The 23,061-nt window shown below is 45.6% G+C and overlaps 1 protein-coding gene across 4 annotated transcripts in view; it reads left to right on the top strand.

The window, feature by feature from the left end:
• PDE4B (phosphodiesterase 4B) overlaps window positions 1-23,061 on the top strand; it is a 196,000-nt gene that overhangs the window by 88,035 nt on the left and 84,904 nt on the right. Inside the window, exon 1 of one of the 4 annotated variants that reach the window (XM_074831800.1) lies at window positions 9,329-10,333. The exons of the other annotated variants lie outside the window; for them this stretch is intronic. Within the exon in view, the coding sequence (XP_074687901.1) occupies window positions 10,287-10,333 (47 nt within the window). The 5' untranslated portion in view covers window positions 9,329-10,286. Of the gene's footprint in view, window positions 1-9,328; window positions 10,334-23,061 lie in introns of those variants that run through there. 4 annotated transcript variants of the gene reach the window in all.

Here is a 23,061-nt window from a genome sequence, read left to right as displayed (position 1 = left end):
TGCCGTGCCCTGGGGATTAGATGCTTTGCCACTGCTGGTGGTAATGGCAGGGAAAGGAGCGGTATCTGGGCAAACACTTTCTGTACTGCTACGTGATAGAAAGCCCCTCAGTGCACACCTAAATGACAGCTGGGTAGGGGTAGACATGCTCGCATGAAGCCGATCCTCACGAGTCCACCTTTGAAAGCGCTGTGCCTGGAATGAAGGTAGATATTCCCTCAAATTCTGTCTGGGTATACCTGTTCTCTAATTAGGTTCAACCTGGACAATAAACTTAGAAAATAAAAAAATAATAATGATTTTAAGAAGTCTTTTCCCGCTGCATTTACGTCCATTGTTTCTGTTTTGCAAAGCTGGTTTTCCACCAGGGAAGATGGGAAGGTGAGGGAGATGGATTCCTGATGTCTGTACCTTGAGAATAATGGTTCTGCATGTTCAGTGAGAACAAAATACAATAGTTAGTCACATAAGTGACAAGATGTGTTGCTAAATACATGGGAGGAGCAGGTTTGCAAAGAACATATCATTTTTATTCTGTCCCATTTCAGCTCATCTGCGTGGCTGCTTCACTGTGTTTGAGATCTCTTCGGAAAGTGTTTGGGTGGATGGTTAAATATCCATCTAACTCATATATACATCAGTTTAAAAACCACAGGATGGTACAAGTATTTCTAAAAGATGAGGATTGTATAAAACCAGTAAATGTGGCCATGAAGCTGTTACCTCCTTGATACAGCTTCTGTTTCTTCATGTTCACTAACATTTTTGTTAAACTATGGTTAATATTCACTTGTTTTCGCCTTGCTTGGCCACTGAAGGATTTGAGTGGAGTTCCCTGTGCTCCCTGTGCTTAGGGGTTTTGCAGTTTCACCAGAACAGAGACTACAGCTCAGCCAACATAGCAGAAAAAAAAAAAAAAAAGAGAAGATGTCCTGTGCTCAACAAACCACCAACCACTTCTTTCAGGCCCCCAAGTGAAGGCAATTTAAAACCAGATACCAGCAGCACCAGGAGCACTGAGGGGAGGTAGAAGGGAGCACTGAGGGGAGGTAGAAGGGAGCACTGAGGGGAGGTAGAAGGGAGCACTGAGGGGAGGTAGAAGGGAGCACTGAGGGGAGGTAGAAGTACCCACAGCATGTCTCAGCCACCCTGGAGCTCACCCGCCTTGGACCTGGTTCAGAGCAAATTATTGCCATGTGCTGTATGTATTTCACAGTGTGCCGTGCTCTGTAACAGGCTTTTAATGATAAAGCATGACTGACTTTGTATAGCTAACTCTGGGAAATGTTCTGGGATAATGATGGCACATTCACTGTTTTCAAATTATTTAAAAATTATTACTGTTCTGGTTTTTCACAGTTTTAGCATGCCAATATCTCCTGGCTTGGATGAATGCATAGAGATATGCATATTATTCTGCTGCTGGAAGTTAAAATGAGAGTGATTTCAATATGAAAAAATAACTGTTGTCAATATAAGTTACTTCTTTGTTACAGAAATATAATATATCATTGAGAGGGGAGTTTCAATGTGCCAAGGAAATTATGTATTAAACAAAATCTTAACACTGGTAGGTTTTGCAATATTTTCTTACCTTTTTTAGTTTCCAGAAGGGGCCTGAGAAACTGAAGATTCCCTACAGGGTTCAAGATACTGTATTATCTTCTTTAGAGAGAAAACCAGGGATTGAAATATTTGTTAAAGGTAGACAAAGAGCCTTGTCCCTAGTCTTGTAGGTAAGAGCCTACTCTCTGTCCCGCCCCCAACGGTTGCCCTCGGTTTCTGCGAGGCGCGCAGCACTTGTGTTCTCACTTTCTATTTGACTGCTCTAAGGAGGTGACACCTGGACGTGGGTACAGTGACGACAGGCTGTGCTGGGACCAGCCTGCTTTCAGGAGCTGGTGGTGGCCATCTCATGGCCAAACAAGTGCAAAGATTTGGAAGCTTCTCCTCATGGAGATTCACTTGGGATCACCACAGCCATGGCCAGTGGTGGATGAAAAATACTTGTTTGCAAGTGAGGAAGCATATGGAGAAAGTGATTAAATTTTCCTGTCTGTTCTGGGGCTTCCTCCCTGTCATGAAATCAGATGTAATAGAAAATATTTTAAAATATTTTCGTGCAGATGGATTTGTACTCAAAGGAAATTGAGAGCATGATGGGAGTTAACATTACGGGAGAGAGCAGAAAGGAGCAATCTGAGTGCCTGAGGAAACTGCTGCTTTCCCTCATCTCCTGTCAGGAAATAGCTCCTTAAGTACTGCACTCCGAAATTGTCATCTGCTTGTTTTAACACAAAATGCCATCATGTAAAAATACCCCTTCTTCAGTCAAGGAGGTATGAAAGCTAATGCTCTCAAAAACTACAGCTTAAAGGGTTGAAGAAATTAAAAAAAAAAAAAAAAATGAAAAAATGTGTTGAGGGTTATAAGTCATAATATTATGACCTATGTTGAAGTGGCAGTTATTTTTTTCACATATAAGTCAGTGCCGTGGATGAGGTCTAGGGGAGCCAGCAAACCTCGCTGCTGCTGAGTGCCTTCCCACCAGCCACCCCGGTCCTCGTGCTTTGTCAAGTCTGGAAATCCAGACCTTTACGTAGGCACCTAAATTCAATTCCAGCTTTAGCTGCTCGAGTCTGACAATGCCAGGGCCACATCAGAGCCCAGGGCTGTGTTTATGGGGGTTGCTTACACATCCAGAAGACATCCAGCCTGGTGTGGGGCTCAGACTTTCTTCTTGGCCTGCAGCAGGGAGTGGGAAGGTGGAAGAACGTGCCGGCGTCGGGCGTTTGTTCGGCATCTGCTTTTCCAGATGGCTCCACCGATGGAGGGGGGACCCAGAGTCACGGCTTGGAAAGCCTGGGAAGCCTCACGATGCTTGATATGTTGCCGCCTAACTACTCCGAGATGCCTCATCTCTAATTATTAGTCTGCTTACAGGTGATGATATTCTGATATGCCAGGAATTACAGCACTTTTCCTCTGTTATTTCATTTAGTTTCACCCAGAAAGCAGCTGTCAGTGTTTCTTCCCTAACCGAGGTAATACAGCAACTGCGTTTCCAAAGAAGTGGAGCATTGAGAGCAAATAAATTTCGTCTTAGGCGTAAAGCCTAACTTTCTGGTAGTTTCTATTTCCATCAGATAAATGATGCTTGGTTTTGGTTTAGTCACTTCGCGTGCTGCGGTGGGAACTCGCATCCCCTGCAGCATCTCTTCCACAAATTGGTTTGCGAAAGCTTTAGAGGTTGGAAGTAGCCAAAGTGGAACATAAAATTAAAGCTCCCTAAAGATGCAATAAAACTGTAGAGCAAAATATAATCCAGATGGAAACCTGTTCAGTGCGTGCACTTCTTCTGTATACAGCACATTCCCAGCTTTGAGATTTTGGTGTGCTCTCACCAAATATGTGCACTTAAAGATGTCATCATATATGCTGTTGACATAAAATAGATAAAAACTCTCCCACTAATTAATTGCAAGCTAAGTCAGTACTAAGACCCCTTGGAGATGGTTGTGAGGAACATGGTGCTCGGTATTCACAAACGAGCTGCCCCTGTTGATTCATTGTGTTATTTTCTGTTGGAAACTTTTCAGAAACGTTCACTGGGAAGTTGCAGGGCAGTATTGGCGAGCTGATTTTCCTTTTTTTTTTTTTTGTTCCTTTTTTTTAAGTTTCCTCTGTTTCTTGTAGAGGCTCTTTCTGGCTCCCTGCCACTTACCCCCACTAGCCCAGTACCTGGTTGGTGGCTCACCAGGCTGCGGTAGGATGCGGGAGCCGGGTCCTGCGTGGCGAGACACACTCCACAGCGCTGAGGTGATGCCCCCCCGCGCATCGCTCTGCGCCCGGCGCACGCTTCACTCTGTGCGGTGGCCAGCAGCATCAGGCAGAGAGGTTTGGGGGTTTCTCCAAGGAAAAAACTGCTGTTCTGAAGGCAAACACTGTCTCTCAGATTTAGCCCCCTTTGTGTGAACGGTTTGCTTTGAAACGCCTCCTCTTCCACGTTGAGTTGCTTGGCTTGAATGTTACCCGTTTGAAAATACAGGAGAATTTACGGGAAGAGGGGAAGGAAGGTGTTGGTGAGAAAGATGGAGGTGATGTGTCTGTTCCGAAAAAGATGAATTGTCCTGGGGGGAACTTTATTTTTGCATTTGTGGAGGAGAGATTCAGGGTATATTGATAGCATTGCTCCAGAAACTGCCGTTTCCTGCTGCCAAATGACTTTTAGTGATGCCGTTTTTGGAAAACATAAAGTGCTTGTGCCATCTCCTGCCTGTATTTTTCCAGAGCTCTGTAGACTGAGTTCAACGTGAGTGTAAGACAATGTGAGGGAGCCCATCATTCATGTTCAGCACCTCTTAAACACCCGTAGCACAGGTGTAGGGACTGCACCAGCTGCAGAGCAGGGGCAAAACCAGCCCTGAATAGTTGAGTTGACAATTAAACAGTCATCTGCATTGGCAAGAGATTTCGGTGAGCTGTTCCCTGATGAATACGTACCTGTAATTCTGCATGCTACTTTCTGCAGTCCAACGCTCAGCTTATTTTAGTCTTGTATTCCTGCAAGGTCTTTGGCGTATGCATTTTGCAGAAGAGTCTGTGTCAGATCCAGGTCAGGTTTTGGAGCCGGTAATTTCCTGGCACACCAAATTACCTGCGAGTTTCAAGTCAGCTTACAGCAGGTATAGCTTATTATTTGGCAAATGGAGTTCCAAAATTCAAGGAAAATACATTATCTTAAAAATATGTTTGATGAGCTAATTATTTTGAATGGGTGTATGTTTTATGATCGCATTTCTTAAATACGTTTGTCAGTATTACATGGAGAATGCTGGTATTTAATGTGAAGGTTGGTAAGGTAATGTTCTTGGAGCTCTTGGGTCAGTCCTTGGGCAGCCTGTTTAAGAGACAGAAGGGAATTTGAATTGCAAATCAGTATTTCATCATTGTGAGGCAGTGTGGCCAGAAAGAAAGAATGAATGAAAAGCTTCTGCGTGGCTGCGTAGTCGGGTTTGGTGCACAAGCAATCGCATCCTTTCCAAATCAATAGCTAGCTTTGTACTCCGCAAAGCAGCTTGTGGCAGTGGCATGTGACAAAAAAACCCAACAATATAAAAAATGTTTGCAAAAGGGTCGATACTGCTCTGCAAAACAGCTAATAAAATACCAGGGAGCAGCGTTGGAGAAGTTTTGTTTCTGAGTGGTTTTCATGTTTTTCAGTTATAAGCTAGGATGTTTGCATGTTATCCTGATTATTCCACTATTAACAACTAGGTGGAAAACAACATCTTCCTCTAAACCTGTTTAGTATTTTATTTATTTACCTGGGGTGAAAACCCCCATGTACTGTTGCATTAGTATAGGGTCTCTAATCTGGAAAGAGATAGCATCGAATGTGCGTATTTTTACAAACGTGCTGCGTTTCTGGTTTGTCTCAAGATATCCAAAATATCAGCTGATGTTTTTCAGGCTGCTGTATCTGTGCCTTTCGAGGACAGAGAACATTCCTGAGCCTTCACAGCAACCTGCTGTTGATTGAGGGAATAAAGGTAACGAAGTGCTGAAGGGCCTGGAGTGTTTCAAGCCAGCACGATAACGGGCCAGATGCGCAATAGCTGCATTATGTAACTTTTCGGAAAGACGTGGAAAAAATGTTACGTGCTGGTTTTCTAGCAAATGGGTTTGAAGAGTCTGTGTAATTTTTCACAAAAAATTTGAAGTTTCCCTGGTGAAGCATTGATAGCAGGGCTGCCAGGATGGACCGATGGGACTAGGATTCATCATTAGTAGGACTTGCAAAACCATTTTATCCTCTAATTAATAAACATGTTAAATATGTAGATGTGGCACCCAATGGATAAAGATCAAAATGAACAATTTGATGATTTTTTGAAGTGTGTAGGAGTAGGAGGCCGGGCACTCAGCAGTGCTTAGACCCAGAAGTGAGGTAGAAGTGGGTTCTGATGTAGCCCTGAGAGTTATATTCATATATGTCATGTTGATACTGCAATTGCTACTCTTCCATTTGGGTCTTTAGTGCAGAATAATTGTTCAACTGTCTGAGAAGCTATAGGAGAAAAAAACAGGAGAATGACTTATTATCCTTCCCACCCGGCCACCATTTGATTACTGCCATGTTCCCTGCAATTATCCACATCAAGTTCAGGATGCTCGATGAAGGGAAAGGTTGAAAACGTGAAGGGAGATACCATACAAGTGGGAGCAGGGAGAGAAAATGCAGAATCGCAGTGTGGTAGGACAGAAAAGAAGCAGTAGCACAAAAAAACACCTGTTAACAAATTAGGAGCAATTTAATTTTGTCTTTTTACCAAGAATGAGAATAATGTTGAAGGCCAACATGGCAGACTTTCTATCTGAGAAGGGCATGGGGGGTGGAGGGCACAGCCATTTTAAACCTGGTAATATTTTAATGTACCAGCCAGAGAGCTGGGGAAAAGCTAAAAGGGCAGAATCTTGTAGGACAAGAGGAGGACATTAAAAAGGAATTTCTTCGAGTCACATGAAACTGTGAGTTTTCAGCTTGTTGGGTGCAGGTTGGATGAGAAGCCACCAGAGTGATGGGTGGGAGATTTTTGGGGGTGACAGTGATTTTTTGCTCCCCAAGCCCACAGTGTTGACATGTGCATTGGGAATGGCCTGGAGGATTGGGTTAAGCTCATTGTGTGAGGTGAATTTCTCTTATTTGACAACAAATTAAATTTCAGCCTGCCCCATGGGAGGAGTTGCTTGATTTAACGCTCACACATGGTGTTTTTAATTTATCAAAACTGTATGAGGTATATCAGTGGGTTTGTGATGCAGGGTTTTGCTGGCCTGACTGTAAGTGCCAAGCACAGAAGCTTGTGATGCTGGGCTTTACTTCACAAAAGAAATGGAGGGCACAGTGATCTAGAAATTCCCACATCATTAAGAAATGCCTGAAATATCTTCTATGTCCAAACCAGTATGCATTTCCAGCATAATAAACATCCCTTTTGAAAATATAAATTCCCTTTGTAAAGCCAGTAACAGCAGAATTGGTGTCTCTGCTGACTGCATGTAAAAATGGCCACTTGTACAACCACCTGGTGTGCCAGTAGTAGGCTGGGGTCAAAGGTGTGCATGTGTCTGTGTATCTGTATATTTATCTCCATCCATATGTTTGTGGGCTTTTTTCATATATAAGATGCATAAGTCTGTGGTCTACGCAGATTTGAAAGCAAAATTATTCACTGCTGCGTGCAAAACTGGCTCCTTTCAAAACAAACTGGCAAAAATGGAGATGCAGCAAACCAAATGCAAGGTGCAAATTGTTTGCATATTGGTTATCCATACTCCATCTTTACAGGCACACTTTTTTATTATACTTCTAATTTGCACATTTTTATAAAATGTTCTTTAATGTCTATAGAATAAAATATGGTTCAATGTTTCATCCAACAGTTACAGAAGACAAGCACATAGTTCCCTCAGTCTGGGTTTTTTCTTAGCTTTGACTGTGTCAGTGCAAACTGTTGAGTTGTGACTTAGTATGTGGTGACATTGCCAGTTTACCCCTTCCTGTGTATTTTGAAGTTGGATTTGAGATCATAGAATCACAGCATGGTTTGGGTTGGAAGGGACCTTAAAGCCCATCCAGTGTCACCCCCCTGCCCCGGGCAGGGACACCTTCCACTAGCCCAGGTTGCCCAAAGCCCCGTCCAACCTGGCCTTGAACCCTTCCAGGGAGGGGGCAGCCACAGCTTCTCTGGGCAACCTGTGCCAGGGCCTCACCACCCTTACAGGGAAGAATTTCTCCCTTACATCTAATCTAAATCTCCCCTCTGTCAGTTTAAACCCATTACCCCTCATCCTATCCCTACCCCCCTGATCAAGAGTCCCTCCCCCCTTTCCTGTAGCCCCTTTCAGTCCTGGGAGGCCACTCTAAGGTCTCCCCAGAGCCTTCTCTTCTCCAGCTGAACCCCCCAACTCTCTCAGCCTGTCCTCACAGGGGGGTGCTTCAGCCCCCTGAGCATCTTCGTGGCCTCCTCTGGCCCCGCTCGAGCAGGTCCGTGTCCTTCTGCTGTTGGTGCCCCCAAAGCTGGACCCAGCACTGCAGGGGGGTCTCCCGAGAGTGGAGCAGAGGGGGAGAATCCCCCCTCGCCCTGCTGCCCACACTGCTCTGGGTGCAGCCCAGCACACGGGTGGCTTTCTGGGCTGCCAGCGCATGTTGCTGGTTCACAGTCAGTTTTCCACCTCCCAACCCAGGTCCTTCTCCTTGGGGCTGCTCTCCATCCCCTCCTCGCCCAGCCTGGATTTGTGCTTGGGATTGCCCCGACCCATGGCAGGACCTTGCCCTTGGCCTTGTTGAACTCCATGAGGTTTGCCTGTCCCACCTCTCCAGCCTGCCCAGGTCCCTCTGGATGGATCCTTCCCTCCCTCCCCTCCATCACACCACACAGCTCGGTGTCAGCAGGGAACTTGCTGAGATCTTAATTAATAAAACAGTTATTCATTCTCCTTTCCAGTTCGGACTTAACTGTGGGGGGGGGGTGGACCGGCAGGTTTCAGATCTGTTTATGGTCAGGCTTGGGGAGCCTGATCCCTGCTCTGTACCCCGAGCTGCTGGGCTCCCAGTCTGTCCCAGTCTGTCCCCTCTTCCTGCCTTGGCTACCCTCCTCTCTGTGGGTAGGGAACATGATGCATCACTTACGACTGATGAAATGTAAAGCCCATTTATACATCACCTATAGAAAGCCCATTTATACATGTTTGCTTATGCATTTGATTTCAGCCAATGTTAAAATCCCTTCCTTTCGGTTGTCAAGGTGAAACGTCTCGAGACTTCACCGGGAGGAAAAAAAAATCCAGCGAACGGAAAATTTCCTCGTGCATACTGCGCATTTCTTGACATTGAACTTCTTGTTTCCTTAAGAGAAGGAAGCGCAGCAACCCCCTCCAGCCTCCTCGGCGTAGCCCCCTTCCTTGCCCCCGCGTTCGGGTGGGCGGAGGTGCTGCCTGGGCAGGGACGTGTGGGCAGATCCCCTTTCAGCATTCCCAAACCGTCTCCCCGTGGCTTCTGGAAGCGCTTTAAATTCTCCTTTCTCTAACTAACCAGCCCTCCCTTTGTCCCTAGATCCCCTCCCCGGCTCTGCGTCCCCAGCGTCAACCGTCCCCGGAGCGGGTGCGTGGCGGGGGGCTGCCAGCCGAGCCCCGGGCTGCGCTGCTGCGGAAAGCCCCTTCGTTTGGGAGCTGCTCCTCAGAAGGGCTCGGTGGCGGCTGTCTTCCCACCACCCACCCCCTGACGTCTCGATGCACCAGGGAGCTGTGCCGGGTTTGATGTTTAGCGGCGGGATTTAGATGTAAATCTTGTAAAATTCCATTTTATGCAGAGACACGCAAATCTGCTCTCGCTCAAAGAGGCTCTGGGTGAAGTTGCAGCTGCGGAGGTACCTGCTCAGAGGATTTTCCTGCAGGCAGAGCACCTCTCCAGCCGGGCAGAGGGAGGGTCGGAGAGGCGGCTAGGGATCCTATCCAGAAACACAGCCCCCGGCTGAGAGCCGTATAGCAGAGCGCAGCGTGCCTCAGCAGAATGACCCCTCGCAGGGAGCTCACAGCCCTCCGAAAGCTTTGCTGTGTCTTCTAGTTTGGTGGGCTGGATAAGCCAGGCCTTTTGCTTACGGGCTCCCTCCTGCCTGTAACCCCGAACCTGGACAGGGACCTGCGTCGTCCCCCCGGCCCCATAGCTGCCTGCACCCGGGAAACCTCATCCCTCGCATCCACGGTGCGGAGCGGGTTACGGAGGAGGGACCTGGGAGCGGAGTTTCTGCAGCGTCAGAAAACTTTGATTCATCTGTGAAGGAGGTGAATGAACGAGGGATATGACCTGGAAAGGATAAACAGGAAAATGGGGATGTTTCTCCAGCTTGGAAAAGGCTTGCTTCCCCCCCCGCCACCGGCTCGGGATCACTGGAAGGGATTATACAAATGAGAGCAGGAAACTGCAGTCAGGGCTTTGCCAGAAATAGATTTTTTTTTTTTTCTTCTGATATAAATGAAGAAATATGGGAGTCCGTAGAGGCTGTTCCACATGCACCCTCACATTTTGATTGCCAGGTCATTTGCATCCGTATATAAAGTGACATCCACCCTGCAATGGGAGTTGACATGTAATCACAAAGAATAAAAACTCCTGGAAAGATCTACGTGCCGCTGGTACAACTTCAGAAAGATAGAAGTTTGGAATAAGAGAAAAAAGTACTAAATATTTTTGGACAAGTAGAAGAAAAGTATTGTCTTGGAAGATGTTAAATGTTAATTTTTTACCTAATCGCCGTCATTCGTGGATTTGGTAAGTATTACTTGGTTTTGTCTGGATCAGAGCAGTTCTGGTGGGCAGAAGGGCTTGAAAGTGTGCGATTTTACATTTGCAAAAAAGCAGGTGTTCGATGGGAGCATTGGTAAGGGTGTGCGTGTTCCTCAAGCTGTGAAATTGTCAGGGTGCTTGCTGAATATTTTCTTTTCCTCTATCTTCCCTGATCAGATTTTGATCTCACAATGCACCCTCACGACGCCTAGTAATTGGGGGTGTGTGAAAAGGGTGGGAAAAGGATGGAAAATTTTGTATTGTGCTTAATTATTTTTGTTATAAGATGTGTGTGAACATAAATTTTCATTTTAAAAAGTAATGAGTCACTAAAACATCTTTTCACTTGGGTGATTTCATGGTGTTACCTCTGCACCTTCTCCAGTCTGTTGTCAACCACTGTTGCATTTTAATAAGCAGATGGAGCTGCTGCCACTGCCTCTGCTCTAATCTGGTGGTGTTGGGGCAGAGGGAGCGGGGAGGGAAACTTCAGAGGCACGGCCCACAGTGGGCACCGCAGCTCCTGTTCGCTGGGCTGCACCAAATGGGTTTCCTTGTTACAGGTAAAGGTCCACTCTTGGAGTTCAGGTGTGAAGTCATTGGGTAGTATGATATGGATGGTCTTATAGTTGCAGATATTCTCTCTAGTCTGTACAGCATCTTGTAAGAATATAAAATATAGAGAGAATTTTATATTCTGGATATTCAAGAACTGTATTCTGTAGTCTTACATATTCTCTAGTCTTATATATTCTCTAGTCTTACAGAATAGGTAGTCTTACCTATTCTGGTCTTACAGATAATTTATTCTGTGTAATCTTTCTATTGCTTATAATCGTTTAACTGTGGCTCCCTCTGCATTAGGCTCTGAGATGAACCTAGAGCTTAGTATTTGTATATATCAATAAAAATATCGAGGCTCTGAGGCTTTAAACGGTGCTGTAATACACAGTTAGCTTTCCTCCTCCAGAGTGGAGCCTGCTCATCAAGAAGAGCAGCGTGTGGTGTTTCAGGGACAGGAGAATGGAAAGGTAAATATTTAGAGAAGAGGAAAAAATGCATTATTACATTATTGGAAGACCTCTGGTTAAAGCAAATGTTAAGAAAGGAAAAAATGGGGCCCCTAGAAACAAGGAGGCAGCAAGAAGGGGAAGGAAAGAGGGTCCCACCAGTTGCTTGAGTTCTCCATGCGAGGTGCCGTGTCCAAGGACAGGCTCACGTTGGTGTGAGGTTTTCTTAATTAAAAAAACAACAGTATCTGTCATTACATTACATGAACATTAGGGCTGTGTCTTCCATGGAGAGCTCTCCATGCGGGCATGTTGAAGATCCCAGCAGGATCTCGACAAGCAGTAGCTGCAGGAACATCAAAATTTGTATAACATTGACCTTCCAAAATAGTTTTTGTGTGTGAGCAAGCTCCAAAGGCACCTGGTGGGGGATGTGGTCCGGTGCTGGCAGCTCAGGATGGGCGAGGTTGGGAGGGAAGATGTCCCCTTGCTGCCAGCCCTCAGCAACGTGCCAGCTCTGAAGGATGGAGATAAGTGAGGAATCATGCGGCTACGCCGGACACAACGTGGGTGTTGCTCCGTGTCGAGCAGAGCCCATAGTAGACCTGTCTTGGAGTTATTACCATGGCTTCTCCTTGACGTTTTGGCAGGCGGAGTTGTTGGTTGGATTTAGCAAGTTCCTCTGGAGGAGAAACCCTAGTAGTTTAAGGTAAAGGAATATTGAGGAGGAAAGGGGTGGGAAGTGTTAATCGATTTGCCAGAATTACAAACACCAGGAAGAGGAAAGACCGTGTGTGTTGGTTACAGACAGCACTAGTGCCTGTGCAGAGCAGAGGGTGTTACGGAAATGAGAGTTTCATTCGGAGTAAGAAGTACATTTCTGTAGTTGCAAGAGCAACTTAATTTTAGCTCTAGGAAGTGTAGGACTGAAATAAATGCTCAGCAGGATCGTAACCCTAAGAGGGAGGGTTGTTGGGGATGGGTCCCGGAGTCAAGTGGGGCCATCAGAGCCGATCTGATGAATTCACATAACCTGTGCACAGGGGAAAATAAAACATGTTCTTTGCCCCATGCTGGTCTAGTTACAGCTTCAGACTGAGCCTTGCTAATCACGACCTTTGGAACCACCTGGTTGCTTGTTCAGAGCATGTATGGGGTGAGATTCATTAATTACTGTTAGCCATTTGCACTGTTTCTTCAGGCATTTTGTTCCTCTTTAACACATTTTTGGTCCTTTTCTGAGCTTCTCTTTTCTCTGTCCCATCATGTCTAAGTAAACTCGTTAACTGAACTTTAAAAAAAAAAAAAAATCATGGACTTTGACAGAAGCCTAAAGGCTCACTAATCCGAACTATCCAAACTGTATTGATTTAATTAAACAAATCAACCAAGTCACTGTCCCCTGCTAGGTGGGCATGAAAGTGAACAAACAACTACTCCATATTGCAGAGGGGTCGTTAAAACCAGGCGCTAACGATGTGTTTGAGAGAAGCCAAGCCTGGTTTGGAGCAAGGGGAGAGGGTGGCCTGTGTAAAAGCGGGGCAAGAGAAGTAAGGTTAGAGATGAAGAAATGAATGCTTTTTGAAGGTCGGATGAGACTTGGAGGTGTGGGGCATCGGTTGCTGCTGGTTTCGGGGGGCAGAGGGGAGGGCTTTGTGCTGGGCTGAGGGCTGCTCTGACTGGGCTCGGGCTTTGGAAGCTATTGGCTTGAGGAAATGGAAAATAGTTGTCTGCAGTCGGGAGCGCAGCAGCATATTGGTTCTTGTAAATGCAGGGTGGAGAAATGGGAGGTGTTGTGGTCGGCGCTTGTTCATAGGGACATTTTAAAACCCGGGTCTGTCCCCTGCACACGTGATGCGGAGACCACGTTGGGTCGATGGGGAAGCAGAAACTCTGTCACGAGACGATGAAGCGGTGGAATGAAGTCCCAGGTCTCTGGCTGACAACAAGGGATTTTCCTGGAGGTGCTCCCCAGCCTGCAGATAACTGCCGGCAGCAGCGGCTGCTCTTGGCACATCTCTGTAGCGGGACTGAAATATAAACATATTTATCACAGGGGTGATAACCACAGGGTGCAAACCAGCCATCCTGGCGTTAACTCCTTCAGCTCACTTGATGCAAGCTGAGATGTTTGCAGTTGGATATGAGGCTGGAAGTATTTTTCATGCTGTGGTACCATCGATACTGACTCTGATTTTTAACTTGAGTTTTGAAGTACTCAAGTTTTGGTCTAGAAGATAATACTCTCCAATATCACGGGTAAAAATCTGCTCTACCCTCAAGTTATCTTGTTTCCGTGGGGCTTAGCCATAACTTTAGATGTACTTAAAACATTTTGATTGTCTTCATGTATTAATTCCGTAGCCTTCTATAAATAGGTAGTATCTTCAACAAAGAAATGATTTATATGCAGAGGGTAGGTTTGAGAGACATAACTCAGAAATCTGTAGGCACAATTTAGAAAGAGAAGGCCAAATATTTCTCTTGTGCTCACAAATGGCTGTAGGAAGCATAAAGAATACACTGTTGAAATGTGTCTGCAGTGAAGACAATGCCTGGCTGAAATGGGATTTTTAACAATAAAATAATGGGGATTTAATTAGGTCTGAGCAATGCAGCGTTTGCTTTCACTGTTTGAGAAGCCGGTTGCGGAGGGATTCTGGTGAAGGAATAGTGTTTGGTATTTAGTGACCTTTCCCTTTTCTTCATGCTGTATCTTTTCAAGTTGTTTCTGGCTGTTTTCGTGCTGGTCTTGCGAGGCGGAAGATAAGAATTAGAGCATTTGAGGCTGCTCTTGTCATATTTCCATTATCATATTAACATTATCTTAACTTCCAGTGAAATAATCTGTGTAACTTTATTTGGATGGGAAGCTCTTTTTAGCCAGGTTCACGTATACCTGTATCTGTCATGCACATGAAGTTATTTTTCCAGTCTTTTTCCTCCTCCTCCTTGTTGACTTGTCTGACAGGCAGAAGTCTAAGTCCTCCCTCGATGCAGACGCCCCTCGCTGTGTCGCTCCCATCGGCAGATCGGGGTGAGCCTGGATGGAGCAGCTGCCCTGGTAGCACAGTAGGTCCCCAGCCTGGCATCGGTGGGTCTCCAGTGACCTCCTTCGGTTTAGGGGTGACCAGGAAGCCACATGCCGACTTTCTCATCTGAGTCCAGATTCTTCTTGAGTGCTTTTGGAGAGGAAGGCAGTGGTCTTCATCCTAAAGAGCGGGAGTGCCACTGGGGAGGGAAGGGAGGTTACAGAGAGGGGGGATGAGTCTCTTGAGCCAAGGAACAAGCGCCAGGACAAGAGGGAATGGCCTCAAGCTGCGCCAGGGCAGGGTCAGACTGGCTCTTAGGAAGTATTTCTTTGCAGAAGGGGTTGTTGGGCGTTGGAATGGGCTGCCCAGGGCAGGGGGGGAGTCCCCATCCCTGGAGGGATTGAAGAGTCAGGTTGACCCAGCGCTGAGGGATCTGGTGGAGTTGGGAACGGTCAGTGTGAGGTTCATGGTTGGACTGGAGGATCTTCAAGGGCTTTTCCAACCGAGATGATTCTGGGATTCAACCTCTAAGCATGCTTCTGCATCTCTGATTTTTATCCTTCCCCCATCACCAGTGCATGTAAGCTTGAGAGATTATTTTTAATAGTGCTGCAGAGAGTTAAGATCATTTTATTTCTTCCTACATGATCCCTCCCCACTTCTCAGCTATTGCAGCCATGTCCTGAGACCTCCTCCTGGCGCCCCCCCGCCCCATTTCCACCACTGACCCCCGTTCCTCCCAGCATCTCCCCTTGCGCACTCTGTGGTGGCTTCGGAGATGCTGTCTGGCTCTTCAGAGCAATGCCAGGAGAGCGGTTCTGTGCCGAACCCTGCTCATGCAGCCAGATTTTGTGTCTCAGAGGAGAAGGGCTGGATGAACTGGGGCATTTCCTTGAGAGACCAAAGGTGCTGTGAAATGGGTACGTGTGGCTTCACAGGATACAGCAACAATTCATTGGGGCGAACAGTATTGTGGGTCGATTCCTTACTGAGCTTGTGTTCATGTTCAACAGTTAGATTGATAGAATTAACACCTTTTCATATGCTTTCCCTAAAAAAAAGCTAAACTGCTCTTAAAGGCTTGCAGTCATTTTATTTTCTAGAGTTTATAGTGAGAGCTACATAAACAAGCAACAGAACCATACAAGTAATCGGGGGGGGCAGAGGGGAATATATGCTGTAAAATTATTATAAAATCCCTTTATAAGCCAAGCAAGAGTTTTGTTACTTTGGAATTTTATTTTTTCTCCCCCAAAAATTAAACTTCCAGAATTTAGTGAAGAGCTTTAGTGCTTTAATACATTTGTCATCTGCAGTTTTTAATACCATTTCCATTGTTAATTGCACTGAACAACAACAAAAAAATATTCTCCAAGTAACGGGGAGCGTTTGCCCTTGTAAATGCCAAAGCAGCTCGGCTTTGGTGCCGCGCCAGGAGTGCGTGATTGATCGTATCTGTCTGAGCTGTCACCCTGCGAGGAGCAGCAGAGCCGGGCAGGCTGGGTGCGGTGCTGCTGTCTCGCAGAGCTCTAATTTCGCTGGCCCATTGACGTCACTGGGAGGTTTCAAACCAGCCCGGTATGGCCAGTAAACTTGCACATAAATGAAATAATGAAAAACCAGAAAGGCTGATTCCTAGCACAGCAGTCGCGGGCAGATCGGGCTGCTGGGTTTTCTTTAAGCATCAGGAATCCTTCTCTTTTTAAGAATATTTTTTTTTTTTTCCCTTTTGGTACCTGAATGTAGGAACTGCTTTTAAGAAAGCAGCAGCATGATGGCAAAGTGATTCTAAAGATGCAAACAAAGGCCCTGTGGTAAAAGAGTCACGTTTCTGAGAAGTCTGTGTCTGCCGTGTCCTCAGGCCAGTGTTGGACATGGACTGTGTGAATATGGATGTGGGAGCTCTCATAGCAGAACAATATTGATTTACAGGGCTGCATCCCTGGGAGCTAATTCACAAGAATAAAAGCAAGGTTTTTCTCTTGGAACACCTTTCCTGTTTTGTTCTTTTTTCACACCCTTTATCTGGTTAGTATTTAAATAGATCAAACTGCAGTTATAATAAGCATCCAGGGTCATCTGTGGTAAATTGAACAAAGACTATAAAAACGCTGAGAAAGGGGAGACTGGAAGGCGGGGGCTGCAGGAGGAGACCTGCTGCTGCTTACCTGCTACATACAGCCTGGTCTGCCCCAAACTGCTGATTATGAATAGTGCCACATGCAGCATTTTAATAATTTTGCCGGGTGTCTGCCCCAACCAGCTGTAGTTTCATGAGGTCTGCGATGCTACAGCTGTGTCAGATGAGCTGAAATGGAGCAGAGCTCATTATAACATTGCCTTGCTGAGAAATACCGGCACCTCCGCTCAGACGGATGCTCTGTTCTTCCAAAGGTAACCAAACAGCTTTTTTTTACAGTTTAGAACATGATTTTACAACACTCATAAAAAATAAACATGCTATCGACCTTGTTATATCACGTGTATCACGTATCTTTTTGTGTTCTGTGTTATAAGCTTCAGGATCTTTCTTTTGTATATGGTTGCCCTCAGAATTATGAAAGATGGCTCGCTGAGAACCGGAGGGTGAGTGGTGCATGGTTCAACACAGCTCTCCTCTCCCAGCAGCCAGATACTGACATAAATCTGCCATAATCCAGAGTTTCCCGGGGCAAAACCAGTGGAAATAGGAGTTGGATAATGATTACAGGTTTGGTTTTGTGATGCAGGGAGAAGGATTTTTAATCACACCTTACTTCCTTTAAAAAGTCCCTCTGAGGAATCTCATTGAGATGAGGAATAAATACCATGGCTGTTAATTACAAATCTGCCTTACCCAGTGCTGAGCAGGATGTAAGCAAAGACAGGGCTGCATATGGGAAAATCTTTTGTTTAGTTCTCAGGGTTAAATTTAGGCTGAGCTTTGGGCCTGGGGAGCAGAGGGCAGTGCCCAACATCTGTCTGTCCTGCTCTGGGCCTTGTGTTGACAAGGGTCCTCATACACAGGGTGTGCCTGGCTTTGTTCTGCGCCGAAGCAACTTGGGCAGGAGTAACTCGAGGGGAACGTCGCATGGCCCCTGGAACAGCTTTTTCATTCTTCCCGTCAGCAAAGGGGACAAATCGCAGGGGACCGGTTCATTGGTCATGTGGAGCTGTTCTCAGGATGGCAGAACTGTAAATCACAAGCTATGGGAGGGGGAGTTTAAAAAAAAAATTCACTCAACTTCTAGAATTCTTTGTATGTAACAAGCCCCAGGTGAGTAGGAACCCAAAATTTCACTCATTCCTTCTGCAGGATCCAGATTTCCAACCCATTTTTCCTGGCGTTGTTCGCTGTAACAGCTAACTGCCCAGAGATTGCCTTACGTGCCAGTAAGTTTGTAGCTAAAAGAAATCTTTATCCCAGTTATTAACCTTTGTAAAAGAGGTTTATGAAGGAAATCCCGATAAAGCTTTAGAAGCAAGCATCTGCATTCCTAAGCCTGCTAAGACACAAGAGTGGAGAAAGCCCCAGAACTTAGAAAGGCCGAGCCCCGTGTTTGCATTCCCCGCCGCCGGTGCCGTGGCACAGGGAGCGGTGATCCGCACACCCAGCACCTCTGCAGCAATATTCCCACAGCAAGAACCCAGAGCAGCCCAGGTCAAGGTCAAGACCCCACCATGTGAATGTGCTATAATAGTCCTTAGTTATGTTGCCACCTGTTTTTTAACTGAGTTTTTCCCACCGGGGGCTCCTGTGCCTCTCACCTTTGGGACTGCTTAACGGATGAGCACTAAAAAGGCTCCAATTAGTGCATGTGTGCTAAGATTTGCTTTCAAAAGACCATCAGTGAGTCAACTGTGAGTGTTTGTCTCCGGGAAAGGCTGATCCCTGACTAACGCTGGTTGAGCACTCTTGCCAAATTTAAAAGTAAACCTTTAAAGCAATAGCCTGAAACGGAAAAGAAGGAAAAAATGAAGCCCGGCAACCTCCAGCCAGCTTCTGACAGACCATTTGTTATTGCAGGCAGAACATGTTTTCCCTAATTTTATTCTTGAAAACAGCTCAATAGTTTTTGCAGGAACTTTCCAGGCAAGTTTCATCCTGAGCAAGTCAAGTTTGGCGAGGCTGCAGCATCACACTGAACACTGGTTTTTGCAGTGGGAAGTTTTAAGCAGTATTTGTTGTGTGTCCCCCTCCAAGGTGTTCATACCTACTGTGTGTAAGTGTTAACTCCAAATTAATGTGAGCAGTAGCAACAAAAAAATTAAACTGGCTAATGCTATAGTGGTTAACGTAATTCTGAAACTTTATAAAAACTCTCACAATTCCTCTCATGATAGAAGATTTCCCATATTTCCTTTTTGTTTCTGTGTTTGCCTGGATTATATATCAGCATTCAACTTGTGTTTGTAACATGAGTGTCTGACTTTGGTATTAAGAAGATTCCCTTCAGCCTCCCCCTTTGCTTTCCAGAGAGCTTCTGGACCACACACAGCATCTGTACAGGGAATGGGGGGGCCTCTATTAAATGCAACATGCTGTACCCCCAGATTTGCTTGTCAGTGTGAAGGAGTGATGCTGAGGTTTCCTCCAGGAGCTAGTCCCTGAAAGCTCGAGGACACGTGAACCTGACCTATATTCATGTTTTCTCAGATGAAGCAATAGGTGTAGGTCTGCCAGTGAAATGACAGTGAATTGAATTAATCCAAAGGGCCTGATTCCATTATAAAATCTTTTTAGAAGCCCTGGATAAAACATGTTAGAGTGATAATATAAACTACTGCATCAGTTGATGATTTAAGTAACACAGTTTTGGGATGGGAATACAAAAAAAGCAGAGGACTGGAAAAAGCAAATATCAATGTGTTTGTAAAAATGCACAGGTAGGAGTCTAGACAATTGCTTCCACAGGATTAAAATCTGTCATCGCTAAAAGCCTATTAAAAGCAGATTTGCCACATTTAAAGACACATATATTGTATTGCCTACACTGGCTCAGAAGCTCTTTTGATTTCAATGGCTTGGCTCGCTGTCAAAAACACAAGCATGAGCAAAACACAGCATATGTGATTGGTGGGTTTGTTTATAGAAGTAAGAGAATTAGGAGAGGAACTGAATTTGATAGACAGTATATATTTGGCTTTTAGGAAAGCATGAAATACAACTTCGAGTATTCAAGTCAACTGTCATAAGGGGAAAGCTGTAATTCGGCCAGAAAACTGGCTGTTAGCTAAAGATGCGAGTGGGCGGTCCGGGGAGCATCAGGAAGATCCTGCAAGGACAGGCTGCTTCAGGGAGCCTGTTATTACCTAGCCTGGAGGAATTAATATCTGCAGAGAAATGAGCAAAACTCTTGTTGTCTAAAAGCTAAAAATATGACAACTAAATACTTGGTTTCCTGCCTATTAGTCAAAGAGGAGGAAAGGGAGCTGGGAAGGGTGGACAGCAGCGTGGTGGTCCTCTGGGTGGGCTGGCAGGGAAGGCGAGACGAGGATGAACTGAAAGATGCTGAGAATAACGTGCAAAATAAGCTGGTAGTCACCGTGCAGTCTGGAAAAGACCGTTTGGCGTAGCAGACTCGGTATCTAGGGCAGCAGCTGACGTATTTCCAAGGAAGTCACAGCAGTTATTAGGAGTTCAGGGCTTAAAAGCAGCAAACGAGGCAGATTCAGCGCGACGCAGCCGTGGAATGGGCTGTGGGGTGACCTACAGGAGCTGGACGGACAAGGTGCTTCGTGTCGCTGCCCACTGATTCAACCTGCTTCTTGATCTCAGAGAACCTTGAACCGAGTTTGAAAAACCCCCGTGTGTAATTTCAGTGGGTTTTTGTGTTTTCCACCCTGGCTCCAAGAGTACGAGCGCTGTGAGCTTTGGGGGAAGGAGCTTGTGCTGTGGGATGAGCATGGAGGTGCTGGGCATGGGGATGGGCAGAGCCTTTCTCGAGGGGGGGCTCTCCCTGGGACACATCCCCACCAGGGAGGGCCTTGCTCACGAGGACATTGAAGTGGGAGCCTGCTTAAAAACAAACGTTACGCATCTGGATGCTGCTTGGGTTGTGCTGGTGCGTGATTGCTGCAAAGACAAGTAAAGATTTTCTGTAATTTTCTGTGCTTGTTTGGAGGACAGAATAGGAGTTCTCTTAAGGAACCAACATAAAATAAAAAGAGCTAACATCCTAATGCCTGAAGAACTAGTGGCTGGCAAAATCTGAAGGTGCAGTTCATGTAAAAAAGATAGACGCAAGTACCTTGAGGCGGTGACATGTTGATAACGCTTTATTGCACATGGAGTACTGGATGTTACTTGGAGATCGGAAAAAAAAAGGTGTTTTCACTTGTAATACGTACTAGATCGTTTTATAATGCACAAGGAGAGGGTTTTATTCAGCCAAAAAAGTAAACTTTGTATGTTCCTAATGTTCTTTCCAGTAAACATGTGAAGGTAAAGGGTGCAGGCGTCCTGTGGGATGCGCATAAATACCAGAAGGTGAAAGGACAGAACACGTTTGGAGGTGAGGTGGGGGAAATCCTTTCTTAGCCCTGTCATACTGTCAGTCTCTTACATGGCTCTCATGGGGATCTGCCCTGCAGTTCCCTGAGACTTTTGGTATTCACTGAAAATCACAAATAAACCAAACCCACACCTAGGTGTGGCACGTGAACACTGACAACACCTGTATATGTGATTATGTATTAGAGGTGTTTCTAGCAGGTTTCTTAGAGGTTGAGTAGTCTAATAACAGGAGATTTCTAACATTTCATACTACGTTATGCATTTTGAATTAAGCTCTATCAAACTGACACACCATTCTGCTTTAGCTGGTAAGGCACATATATTTTAATTAGATGATCTCTTTCTTTTTGCTAAACTGTATCAGATACCTGTACTTGTTCCCTTACATTTCCGTGAAACTATTTTTCTCCCGAGAGGGCCTGTTTTACCTGCTGTGTGTGAGAGGGCTCTCCTATGCTGCCAGGACCAGAAGGGTATGAAAGGCAGGTGTTACCTGGAAGCCCCTGTAGTCAGGATATGCAGATGCTAATTCTGTCTGAGCAGATACCTTCAGGTTTGGCATCTCAAATTCACCGCATTCAAGTAAAATATTTAACAGCTTTTGTTTTTATTATATGACCACATGAATCCTAAAACCCCAAAATCTGCTTCATTTAATAGTAAGTCCCTCATGGCTAATTTTGTATGCAGTACACAGAGTAGCATGACTATTCTGGGATATGATCCCAGTAACAGTGGTGAGTCATCAGCCGCAGCAGCAGTAATGATATGAGGATCTATTTATTACTGTCTTCTAAGCTGTGAGTTCTTCTAAGCAGTGAGTTCATCTCGAAATTATGTAATTATTCCTCCTGGATGATTTTTCTTATTGGTTCGTAATTACAAAATATTCTCAGAACACTTCTGTATTTTAAAATTAAGTCCTCAGAATGACTTAATGCGAGAAGAACTAAGAGATTAAATCTTACCTTGTTTATATTAATTTTATTTGACTTTATCAGTAATACAGCTTTCTAGATGTTGTTGCACAAACTTCACTTTTTTTTTTTTCAAAACTGTTTAGCACATCATTCACTGGTTCATAAGTTTATAAACAAATATTTGGAGTAGAATCATCTGGTCTTGGGAACTGGTAGGAGGGGGAATTCCGTGTAGGAGTCCATGGCTCGTTGTTTCTTTGGTGGGAGAAGGGCTGAATCCGTAACTGTTGGAGGAGTTGTCCTCATCGCCTCCGAACTGCTGGCTCTCCCCAGAGAGGGATGAGGAGATCCAAAAGCTTTTAGGAAGCGTGTGCTGCCACCCAAGTCCTCCCCCAACTGGTACTTGTTTTCATAAACATCCTTCACTGCCAAGTGCTGGTCCGGACATGTTTATCCAAGAAAATGCAGAACCGCTACTCTGCAAAAGTGAGAGGCAGGTTGTTGGCAAGAACTTTTTCCTATAAAAAGGAAAGTGGGTGTTAAACCCTCTCAGAGGCTCCTGGCACGACCTGGGTGTTGTGGGAGCCTGGCACAGAGAGCTTGGGGATGCTGCTGGCCCCAGACGCAGCCCTTGGACCCGGACTGGAGCTTGGGCAGCGGTCCCAGCCCGATGTACCCCTTTCTAGCAGTGTGTGAGTGCTGCTTTGTCTTGCTGGTTTACACCAACTCGCACCCTGCTTCTACACTTCCTTTTTAGATATATGCAATGTTGTTTTCATGTTCTGCATTGCCAGAAATCATGGGGGAGCCCCGTACCTCTTCTAGAAGGTCACCTCCTTAAGGTCTCAGTCCATCAAAGCGTTGCTGTGCCTAGATGTTCCCATATCCTAGGTGAGCATACCCTGATTTACCCTTTCAGAGGGCTCCTTCACCTCCTACCTGCACATGCCAACACAGCTGTCTTGAATTTCTGGGGATTGTACAGACAGGGCTCACCCTTACCCTTGCAAAGACGTGATTCAGCAGCACCTCACATGTCATGATTTATGCCAGCAGAGGAAATCATCCTGAAAAATATATTCAGAATTATAATTTGAGGTTATTTTTTCAGATTAGTCGTTCTCCGTTAGCTGGGGATCTGCTATACTCATCTCTGCATGGGCCACCTCCCCCAGTGGCTTCAGCAGCTCATGATCACTTCATGATGCTCTCCAGCCCTCAGCACCAAGGAGTCTGAAATCCTTCCCTGGGGACA

Source organism: Strix aluco, chromosome 8, assembly GCF_031877795.1.
Source record: "Strix aluco isolate bStrAlu1 chromosome 8, bStrAlu1.hap1, whole genome shotgun sequence".
Classification (NCBI taxonomy): Eukaryota; Metazoa; Chordata; class Aves; order Strigiformes; family Strigidae; genus Strix; species Strix aluco.
Note: the sequence above shows the minus strand (reverse complement) of the source record. Positions and strands in the feature narration are given on the sequence as shown.